This window comes from Colossoma macropomum, unplaced genomic scaffold (genome assembly GCF_904425465.1).
Source record: "Colossoma macropomum unplaced genomic scaffold, Colossoma_macropomum, whole genome shotgun sequence".
Classification (NCBI taxonomy): domain Eukaryota; kingdom Metazoa; phylum Chordata; class Actinopteri; order Characiformes; family Serrasalmidae; genus Colossoma; species Colossoma macropomum.
The window spans coordinates 13,230,471-13,242,077 of NW_023494808.1; the positions used below are offsets into that span (position 1 = coordinate 13,230,471).

Below are 11,607 nucleotides of genomic sequence, written 5' to 3' on the forward strand. Positions count from 1 at the left end.
ATGAATAGCAAACTAATTTAGGTAAGATATCAACACCAAATAAACTCCAAAACAATGATGAGCCATCTCCATCACAAACTTTCCATTTTCTTTTTATTGCTATATGACCACATAGACAATGATTGAATTCAGGTGTTTCAGCCACACCTATAGCTAACAGGTGTATAAAATCAAGCACATAGCCTTGCAATCTCCATACATTTGCAGTAGAATGGATTGTACTGAAGAGCTAAATGACTTTAAACGTGGCACTGTCATAAGATGTCAGTTCATTAAATTTATGCTCTGCTAGATCTCTGGTCAACTGTAAGTGCAATTATTGTAAAAAGGAAGTGTCTAGGAGCAACAACAGCTCAGCCAGGAAATGACAGACTGCTCAAACTCACAGAGTCGGCCCCCCGAGTGCCAAAACACACAAGCCTAAGATCACTATGCGCAATAACAAGCGTTAGCTGGAGTGGTGTAAAGCACACTGGACTCTAGAGCAGTGATAAATGTGTTCTCTATCTAGCAGTCTGACAGGTAAATCTGGGTTTTGAGAATGCCAGGTGAATGGTATCTACTGGAAGGCACAGTGAAAACTGCAAAGTTTGGTGGAGGAGGTATAATTGTCTGGGGTTGTTTTTCAGAGTTTGGGCCCCTTAGTTCCAGTGAAGGGTAATGTTAGTGATACAGCATACAAAATACACACATAAAGACATTGTATGATGAGTTTGGTGTGGAAGTGGCCTGCACAGAGTCCTGATCTCAACCCCACTGAACAACTTTGGGATGAACTGGAAAGTTGATTGGGAGCCAGGCCGTCTCGTCAAGTAATAATAATTATAATTCCCACAGACACACTCCAAAATCTTGAAAGCCTTCCCAGAATTGTAGAGGCAGTTATAGCCACAAAAGGGGGAGGCAACTCCATATTAACACCCATGGTTTAGGACTGGGATGTCCGCTAAACTCATTTATTTGTGAAGGTCGGGTGTCCACATACATTTGGCTATAAGATGTGGCATCAATTGTTATGCCAGGCTATTAAATTTAGTGAAAACCTATTTACATAGAACAGGCCCACTGTATGAACAAATGTTTGATTTAGCTTCCTCAGTCATGAATTGTATCTGGCTATGCAAAATGACTGAGCAATATAAATAACCGCCAATATTCTAGGCTACTTACATGTTGAGGCATAATAAGCACATTTATTCGGATATACTTTGGCCCAATTTAACCCTTGGGCACACACTCTGAGTTACTTTGGCTCCAATACTGATTTGGGCATCCCTAATATCTCCGTTTTAGGAGTGCTAAAATTTGAGGAAAAACTATACTGTATATACACTTACTAAGCACGTTATTAGGTACACCTCTTTGTACCTACATTCAGTGTCCATTTTATCAGCTCCACTTACCATATAAGTGCACGTTGTAGTTCTACAGTTACAGACTGTAGTCCATCTGTTTCTCTGCATACTTTGTTAGCCCCCTTTCACCCTGTTCTTCAATGGTCAGGACCCCCACAGGACCCTCACAGAGCAGGTACTATTTGGGTGGTGGATCATTCTCAGCACTGCAGTAACACTGATGTGGTGGTGGTGTGTTAGTGTGTGTTGCGCTGGTATGAGTGGATCAGACACAGCAGTGTTGCTGGAGTTTTTAAACACCTCAGTGTCACTGCTGGACTGAGAATAGTCCACCAACCAAAAAACATCCAGCCAACAGTGTCCTGTGACCACTGATGAAGGACCAGAGGATGACCAACACAGACTGTGCTGCAACAGAGGAGATACTGTCTCTGACTTTACCAACAAGGTGGACCAACAAGATAGGAGTGTCTAATACAGTGGACAGTGAGTGGACGCAACGTTTAAACTCCAGCAGCACTGCTTTTTCTGATCCACTCATACCAGCGCAACACACAATAACACACTACCACCACATCAGTGTCACTGCAGTGCTGAGAATGATCGACCACCCAAATAGTACCTGCTTGGTGGTGGTCCTGTGGGGGTCTTAACCATTGAAAAACAGGTTAAAAGAGAGCTAACAAAGTATGCACAGAAACAGATGGACTACAGTCTGTAATTGTAGAACTACAAAGTGCACATACACTATATTGCCAAAAGTATTCGCTCGTTTGCCTTCACACGCATATGAACTTGAGTGACATCCCATTCTTAATCCATAGGATTTAATATGATGCCCACCCTTTGCAGCTATAACAGCTTCAACTCTTCTGGGAAGGCTTTCCACAAGGTTTAGGAGTGTTTATGGGAATTTTTGACCATACTTCCAGAAGCGCATTTGTGAGGTCAGACACTGATGTTGGATGAGAAGGCCTGGCTCGCAGTCTCCGATCTAATTCATCCCGAAGGTGTTCTATCAGGTTGAGGTCAGGACTCTGTGCAGGCCAGTCAAGTTCTTCCACACCAAACTCACTTATCCATGTCTTTATGGACCATGCTTGCAGTCAAGCTGGAACAGGAAGGGGCCATCCCCAAACTGTTCCCACAAAGTTGGGAGCATGAAATTGTCCAAAATCTCTTGGTCTGCTGAAGCATTAAGAGTTCCTTTCACTGGAACTAAGGGGAAAAACAACCCCACACCATAATCCCCCTCCACCAAACTTTACACTTGGCACAATGCAGTCAGACAAGTACCGTTCTCCTGGCAACCACCAAACCCAGACTCGTTCATCAGATTGCCAGACGGTGTGATTCGTCACTCCAGAGAACACGTCTCCACTGCTCTAGAGTGAAGTGGCGGCGCTTTACACCACTGCATTCGACGCTTTGCATTGTGCTTGGTGCAGCTGCTCGGCCATGGAAACCCACTCTATGAAGCTCTCTATGCTGTTCTTGAGCTAATCTGAAGGCCACATGAAGTTTGGAGGTCTGTAACGATTGACTCTGCAGAAAGTTGGCGACCTCTGCGCACTACGTGCCTCAGCATCCGCTGACCCCGCTCTGTCATTTTACGTGGACTACCACTTCGTGGCTCAGTTGCTGTCGTTCCCAATCGCTTCCACTTTGTTATAATACCACTGACAGTTGACTGTGGAATATTTAGTAGTGAGGAAATTTCACAACTGGACTCGTTGCACAGGTGGCATCCTATCACGGTACCACGCTGGAATTCACTGAGCTTCTGAGAGCGACCCGTTCTTTCACAGATGTTTGTAGAAGCAGTCTGCAGGCCTAGGTGCTTGGTTTTTTACACCTGTAGCCATGAAAGTGATTGGAAGACCTGAATTCAATGATTTGATGAGTGAATACTTTTGGCAATATAGTGTATATAGTAAGTGGAGCTGATAAAATGGACAAGGATTGTAGCTGTGAGGTAAGTGGACCTGAAAAAGTGCTCAGCGAGTGTATGCTCCACCGGTATGCTCAAAGCCTCTTGGGCCCCCTCTAGTGGCAGGGCCCCTGAAGGCACCTTGTTCCCTCCCTTATGGGCAGCCCTGCCTATACTTAAGGTGATAAAGATATATTTGACTTTAAATTGACTTAAAAGTAATGTATAAAGTGCTTTTACCACATTGGCTTTGCAGAACATGTATTAAGTAGATGAAGTAAAACAACTAGGTGAAGCTGAATTATTTAAACTTGCATTTTAAATGGTCAGTGTCCAGTTAGCTAATTAAAAAAAAAAAAGAATTTTCCTTGCTTTTTTAAATAAAGCATTTAATGTAGTATGTAAACACTGTCCAACATTTGAAAGGCACCATGGAATTCTCAGTCCAAACAGTCTGTACATGGAAACTAAGCTGCAAAAAAACAGCTCAATTTATTTCATTGTTTCTGTGATGTTGCAAAAACTAATCCATTTACATGCATCCTCCTACTCAGCCTACAGCAGTTTAGGCCCTCCTATTTATCCTGAAGTTAGTGCTTCATCCCACACTGCTTTCTAAATGAGGCACGACAGAGGTCACCCCAATCAGACCTGAGCTAATTTCCATCAGTCTTAAAGGCACAGCAACACACATTGTTTAATTCAAAGAGATAAATAGAGGTTGGAAGTGGTCATGTAAGAATGATTTATGACTGTTTTTGGTATATAAAAGCACACAAACGTTATAAGTAGACCTCAGGCAGAAAATGAAATATAAGGAGAATGTAGGACATGGGCCTTTTATTACTTTTGGGGGGAAAAAACTAAAGATTTTTGTCTGATTCAACTTTTTTTTTGCTAATTTCAGTTTTGTCCTGACTAAAATGACAAAGTTCACAATGTCTGAAAGTTGCTTTTGGTCCAGGACTTGGCTTCGTTTCTTAACTTTTGAACCGAAATGTCTTTGAAAACTTTACATTTCTTCTACGTTTGTGAATTTCACATATCATGGATGATAAAATATGTGATGCAAACATACAGGATCAGCACCAAACATGAGGAGCATATCACCAGAATCCATTCACACTTTTATGTACTGTAAATTTATTTATGTATTAAATTTATTATTCTCAAAAGTTGACAAAAGACATAAAAAGTACAAGAATCACATTTTTTGCCACTGATTTATAGAATAAAAGACGAAACAAGGTGATGTGAAGTGACTGTTAAAAATGTTAAAGTCAGAGACCACCCTTCATAAATTATATTTCCTGTCAAAGTAGCCATTTAGTTCATTTTTCAGGAGATATTTCTGAGGAGATTAGATATAAGATAACCCACTTGCATAAGGAAGGTGAAAAATAGAACTTGCTACAACTAAAGTTTAAAAAAATGACTGAAAGATACAGAGAAAATGGGACTCCTAACAACCATGCAAGACCCTGTAGACCACCGAAACTATTACCATCAGATAAACAGCACTTAAAGCTTTCATCTTTGAGACAGAGGAGAAAATCAAGCTCCGCTCTTACTTCAGATCAGAAACAATCTTTAAAAGTCTTTTAAAGGCTTCCTAGCTATTCTTTTTTCCTTTGATGTATTTGGGAATCATCAAAACACTCTGCAGAGTTTGTTAAGTCCAGTTGTATCGTTGGGGCTGTTTTAAAAAACTCTGATCACTTGATTAATCATCACAATAATCGAGTTATAACTTGATTACCTGAATAATTAGTCGTTATAGAGCTTTATGGAAGCTGGTAGTCACAACCGAAATCACTGCCATTGTCTCTGTCTGTAGCCCAGTGTGCAAGCAAGTCACTGAAATCTGGAGTACTGGAGCTGCTGATGGTGCTAACTGGAGTATTAGAAGTACTCAATATGCTGACTGGAGTGTTGGTGCTTCTAAGTGTGGTTTCCATGGGGCAACCGAGCATATCTGGCATGTTAGCAAGGTGGCAAGGGCGCGGCTCCGTCCAGAAGCTGCTGGGTAGACGGCGCTGAGTCATGGGTAAACCCTGCCTTTTCCTGTGGGCCTCCTTGAAGAGCTCCGCGAGGGGGCCCAGCTTCTCAGGCTCCCCACCCTGCTCTGATGATGCCACCCTCATGAAGTCGGCGTAGTACCGCTGCCGGCCACTGACCTCAGGACACGCCCGTTCTGCGTAAATATCACAAGCGTCAGGGTCGTGACTGCGTCCAAAATAGCGCTGCACGTCACTGCTGATGAGCTCAGCGAACCTCAGCAGACGATCAGTCATCTCAGTGTGGCTAGCAGGGGGATTCTCAGCCCACGGCTCTTCCTCTTGTTGCTCAGTAGGTGGGGAATCCTCCTCCTCAAAGCTGTCCTCCACCTCCTCTCTGAGTTCCTCTTCATATTCGTCCTCAGCCTCCTCTTCCTCAGTGGGAAGGAAGCAGGTCTGGACCGGCCTGGTCAATCCAAAACCGCTCAGTGTTCTGATGACGCTCGCTGCCATCCTACAGGCAAAACATTCAAACGACATGAGCTAGGCTTCATGGATGGCTCTGGATATATACATACATATATATATATATATATATATATGGCTAGAGGAATTTTTTTGACATTTCTGCATGACTCAGTGGTCAAGATGTAAACAAAGTCATTCAGGGTTTGATGTGAAATGGTGCACTGTAGATAAACCTTTCGACTTACAGTGGTGGTGACTGGAACAACATTTTATTTACTACCCAAGATGAACAGTAAACCTAAACATGTCCTCTGGGCTTTTGTATTTAATGTCGTCAGTGGTAAAATAGTGGTGAGTCTGAAAAAGGCCAAAACCTTACATCAAAGCTTTATCATAAAATAATGGTTCAAGCAATGAAAGGAAGAACTTTCTGTAAGATAACGTTGAACTCTTCGGATGTCTGATTCCTATCACCGCCACTGTGAACAATTCTGACTCGGTAAGTATCTCTAGAGTGGCGCATTTCACATCAAACAACTCTAAATGACTTTATTTACATCTTGACCACTTAATTGTGCATGATTTTTTTTAATTATGCCTTATTCCTTATTTTAAAATTCTCTTTTATTTTTCTCTGCCCCTGGTGTCACTTGATATTATGTTGTAATGCAATGTTTTGTATTCTCTGGTTATCCAAACTGGAGAGGGATGAATGAAGGAATGAAGGAATGAATGAATGAATAAGACAGCATTTGTTGGTCTCTGCCTTTTAAATAAAAAGCTCACTTTCTCCTCCTTCCTGTTTTCTCTATAATGCCCGAAATCTGGAAAAATACTTATTTTTTAGTCTGCATGTAACTTTACACCATTAATCGATCTTAAAAATTATGTTTTAAGCCAAAATCTTCGTAAACCAATGTCTAAACCACGTTTACATTTTTTTGTAAAGATCAGATCCAGCATTTTCTTCTTTTAATATTACTAAACTTTAAAATGAGCTAATTTTAATAGAAGCACTTCACTGAAGAGGATTATCTAAAAGTAGACTACTCTGCTCAAAAAACTCTACCACCAATCAGGAAGAAATACGCACCTAACAACAACAACACGTCACTCAGTGAGCGCCATTTCAGGCTAGATTTGTTACAGGATCGATTTGGATTCATTCTTTTATTCCCTCCCATATCCATGTCTGCATTATCAGCCCAACACTGATACCCATCGACACCGATATGCTGTCTCTAATAATTGATGCATGACCATGTTTACAAATAGCCGTTTGCCTCTTACTTCCAGTGTGATGTTTCAATGTTATTAAAATGCCAGTTTGGCCTGTTCAAGAGCAAATATTGTTATTTATGTTTCATATTTGGCTAATAAAAAGTAATGCTGCTAGTGCGTTTCATGAGATCCTTTAATAAAAATCAGCCCAAAACGGACCACCTGCCAGTTTGGGTTGTAAAGAAATTGGAATCGGCCATAAAGAGTAATGATCTGTGCACCTCTACTGATCAGCAACAGGCCTGTGGTCAGAAGCTGATCAATAATAATGGGGTCAGTGCTGGGGTAGAGGGTAACCATTGACACAAGAACTAAGATTATTGATTTTGTTAGACAATTTATATAGTCCTGTTTAATTTTGTATAAAGCGTAATGTCAGCTTACATACAGAGTGTATTATTATTATTATTATTATTATTATTATTATTATTATTATAGGCATTACAGATGCCTAGAGGCTGTAGTTGTACACCTACACAGTGGAGCTTCCAAAGTGACCACTGAGTGGGAGTATAAGGTAGCTGTTTCTAATAAACCTCAGTGGTCATTTATTGACTACTGATTTGTTACAGTAGTTAAAATATACACTTAAAAAAAGGTGGTTCTTTAAGGGTTCTTTACTAAAGGCAATGGTTCTATATAGCACCATGGACACTCAAAGAACAGTCTGCATGCTTAAATAGTTCTTTGCATGGTGAAAGTGTTCTTTAGACTGATGGAGAATGTGTTATATATAGTTCTATATAGAAAGTGGGTTCTTCTATTGTTATGATGTCAAGCTTGTGACAATACAACAACACTTTTGGTGCTACATAGAAGCATTTTCAAAAAGTTTCTATATAGAGCCATATACAACACATTCTCCATATGAAGAACCATTTCACCATGCAAAGAACCATTTAAGCATGAAATATATTCGATATAGAACTCATGGTTCTAAATAGAACCATTGCCTTTGTTAAAGAACCCTTAAAGAACCTTTTTTTACAATGCATACAGAACTCACAGGTCTAAACAGAACCACTGCCTTTACTTAAGAAACCTTGAAGAACCTTCTTTTTAAGAGTGCATATAGAACTCATGGTTCTAAATAGAACCATTGCCATTACTAAAGAACCATCTTTTTTAAGTGTATATATAGAACTCATGGTTCTAAATAGAACCATTGCCTTTATTAAAGAACCTCTGAAGAACCTTCTTTTTTACAAGTGCATATAGACGTTATGGTTCTAAATAGTACCAATGTCTTTACTAAAGAACAATCTTTTTTAAGCGTGTATATAGAACTTATGGTTCTAAATGGAACCATTGCCTTTACTGAAGAACCTCAAGCTACTCCAGATGAAGACGCAGTGAGTGAAACTCCTGACAGCTGTCAGTCACTGCAGGCTGTCAGTCAGACAGATCAGATTTACTGTGTTCTGTGTCTGACTGTCTTCTGTCGGATGTTCTTACCTCTCAGTGACGGAGACGCAGGTCGCTCCTCAGGCGGCGCTCTGTGCCAGTTGGCCCAGCGTTGATGGCCCATTTATACCCTGGACGGGGGCGCGCGCTGTGTTTTCTTAGCAAATATTTGCGTCTCTTTGTAATTGTGTTCTGCTTAAACAGAGCGCGAGCCCGCCTCGGCGCCCGGCAACCGCAGAGCAGAGCGGAAACTCGCCGAAGCAGCGCGCGCTGCGGCTCTGCCACTGCCGGGGAACGTTCAAGTGGCCCAGCTGCGGTGTTGTTGTTTTTTACCCACCCGTATTCCGACAAGCCCCGCCCTCGAGCACTGTGATTGGCTAACAGGTCCTACTCACTCGCAACAGACATAGTGAGTTTTATGTTTTTCAGAAGGGATTTAAATATAGACTTTTTTTCCCCAACGTAGATATTCTGGTCAGTCTTTATAGAAGTGTTTATAAAAATGAATTAATGCTGTGATAGTATTGTTTGTAAATGTAATTACGAACCACACATATTTGACTTAGTCATTGTTCTTTTGAGTAAATATCATATTCATGTAAATAGAAAAATTAGCTATCTTTAAATGTGTTTGGGTGAGATTTTCTCCGATTTCTTCAGCTTTATTTTACAAAGAAACCCAACAATAAATAAATAAATAAATAAATAAATAAACATATATTAATATTTAATAATAAATATTAATCTAATTTCCTCATTTCCTTTTTAAACTTGTGTTGTAATAAATTAAATCTAAAGCCAAAACAGCAAATCTGAAAAGTACATTTAAAAACGAGACAAAAAAATCTCAAAAACTGAAAATCGAATAAAAAAAATAACAAAAAAAAAGGCAACTAAAAATCCCACTGCAGATTTAATCTCTAAATCTAAAATCTAAAAAACGTGACGCAAATAAAAAATCTATAATATGCAATAAGTAAAAGTCCTCCTGGAACGTCAAGCGGCGCTACCTCAAGCTTGTCGTTGATTGGTTACAGCTGACGTCACTCGCTGTCCGGCGGGAAATAAGAGGGACACGAAGAGCTTCTGGATGAAGTTTATAAAAAGAAAATAAGAGTCTAAATGGACTGAACATTCTCGTGCAGTTTACGTGGTTGTGCTTGTCTTTGATCAGTGACAGTCGTATGAAGTTACAGGCTTTTTAATACACGCTCTGTGCCGATCCTACTGCAGGGGGACGTCGTTCGTCCGAATACGGGTGGGAAACAAAATTAGGCGCCCTCCTCCCCACAGCGCTCTTACTCAAACATTCTGGCGCTGTCCAAACACGCAGCGACTGGAGCTGTTATCGCTCTCCGGTGAAGCACTTAAGAGTGAACCTAAAAAGGCGTGAAATCGGATCTCACGCCATTTTGACTTTTGGATGAGCCCCTTTGTAAAACCCCATTAAAAAGATAAGACAGATCAATTCTGATCTTTCACTGCCGTGTACACGTTTACCTTTCTTTACTGAACAAATGCAGAAAGAAAACAAACCAGTTTGTGGAGTTTATATTAAAGGAGAGAGGGAGAGAGAAAGAGAGAGGTGGTGTCTGTGTCACGGAAACATATGCTTTTTAAAAAAAGAAAAGAAAATATATAAAAATATCAAAGTATATCATAGACAACCATCCGGCCACTTCATTACATACACCTCCATGTATCTGCACTCACTGTCCATTTTAGTTGCACTTTGTAGTTCTACAATTACAGACTGTAGCCTATCTGTTTCTGCGTTCTTTGTTAGCCCTCTTTTACCCTGTTCTTGAATGGTCAGGACTCCCACAGGACCACCACAGAGCAGGTATTGTTTGGGCAGTAGGTCATTCTCAGCAGTGACACTGATGTGATAGTGGTGTGTTAGTGTGTGTTGCGCTGGTATGAGTGGATCGGACACAGCTTTGCTGCTGGACTTTTTATACACTATGTCCACTCACTGTCCACTCTATTAGACACTCCTACCTTGTCGGTCCACCTTGTAGATGTAAAGTCAGGGGCAGTAGCTCATCTGCTGCTGCACAGTTTGTGTTGGTCATCCTCTGGTCCTTCATCAGTGGTCACTGGACGCTGCTGGATGGATGTTTTTGGTGGACTATTCTCAGTCCAGCAGCATCACTAAGGTGTTTAAAAACACCGGCAGCCCTGCTGTGTCTGATCCACTCGTACCAGCGCAACACACACTAACACGCCACCACCACATCAGTGTCACTGCAGGTCTGGGATTTAATGAGAGCCATCTCCAAATGGAGAAAGATCTTCTCAGATCTTCCCAGAAGTGGCCGGCCTACAGAAATTCCTCCAAGGGCACATCAATGACTCATGAAAGAGCCCAGATGAACGGATGAAGGACCGGCAGGCCTCGCCCACCTCAGATAAGGTCAACTTTTATGATTTCACCAATAGAAAGAGACTGGGCAAAATGGTATCATGGGGCAAAATGGTATCCATGGGAAAGCTGCAAGGCTAAACACGCTGCTAACCAAGAGGAACATTCCAGCTCATCTCATGTTTTCCAAACAACACCTTGTTGACCATCAAGAATTTTAGAATAATGGCTCAGTGTGATGATCTCCAGTTATAGAAAGCATTTGGTTGCAGTTGGTGCTGCCAAAGCTGACCATTAAGTGTGAAAAACTATGTAAAGATAGAAGTGATCTGGGGAGGTGATCTGTACTTTTTCACAGCACTGTAGTTTGCACTTGAGAAGTGAGAACTGAGTAAGGATGGTAGTGTGTATTAAGCTGCTCCCATCTCAAAAACCTCTTCCCTGGCTCGTTCTGAATGAGGCCTTCACCACTCCCTCTGTCGAGGAAGAGCATGCTCTAGTGCCAGTCTTAGAACCTTTCCCTGTTACCCATTTGAGGCATAAGTGAGTCCTGGTGTCTGAGGCTGTGGACAGCATCATCATCTGTTGTAACACTGCCATATGACTTTCCATGTCTCTGACTGCACTAACAGCGCCACCTAGGGTTTTTCTGTTTCCATTGCCCAGTGTCTCCACCACTACCAACAGTGCCAGGGATTCCGTTTCACAACTGCTGGCCCGGCTACCATTGTGTTATGCAAGATGCGAAATACAGGGTGTCCTGAGGGGTCAGGGACCTCCTAATTAACAAGCCATGGACCCGCTGAC

At 41.4% G+C, this 11,607-nt stretch overlaps 1 protein-coding gene across 1 annotated transcript; it reads right to left on the reverse strand.

Moving 5' to 3' along the window:
* Positions 1-4,615: 4,615 nt before the first annotated feature.
* On the reverse strand, positions 4,616-8,653 carry LOC118798231 (protein PERCC1). Its single transcript, XM_036557623.1, has 2 exons — positions 8,487-8,653; positions 4,616-5,796 (listed from the first exon to the last, which is right to left on the reverse strand). The coding sequence occupies exon 2, from the start codon at positions 5,793-5,795 to the stop codon at positions 5,070-5,072; it is 726 nt and encodes a 241-aa protein (XP_036413516.1). The 5' UTR covers position 5,796; positions 8,487-8,653; the 3' UTR covers positions 4,616-5,069.
* Between the last annotated feature and the right edge of the window lie 2,954 nt (positions 8,654-11,607).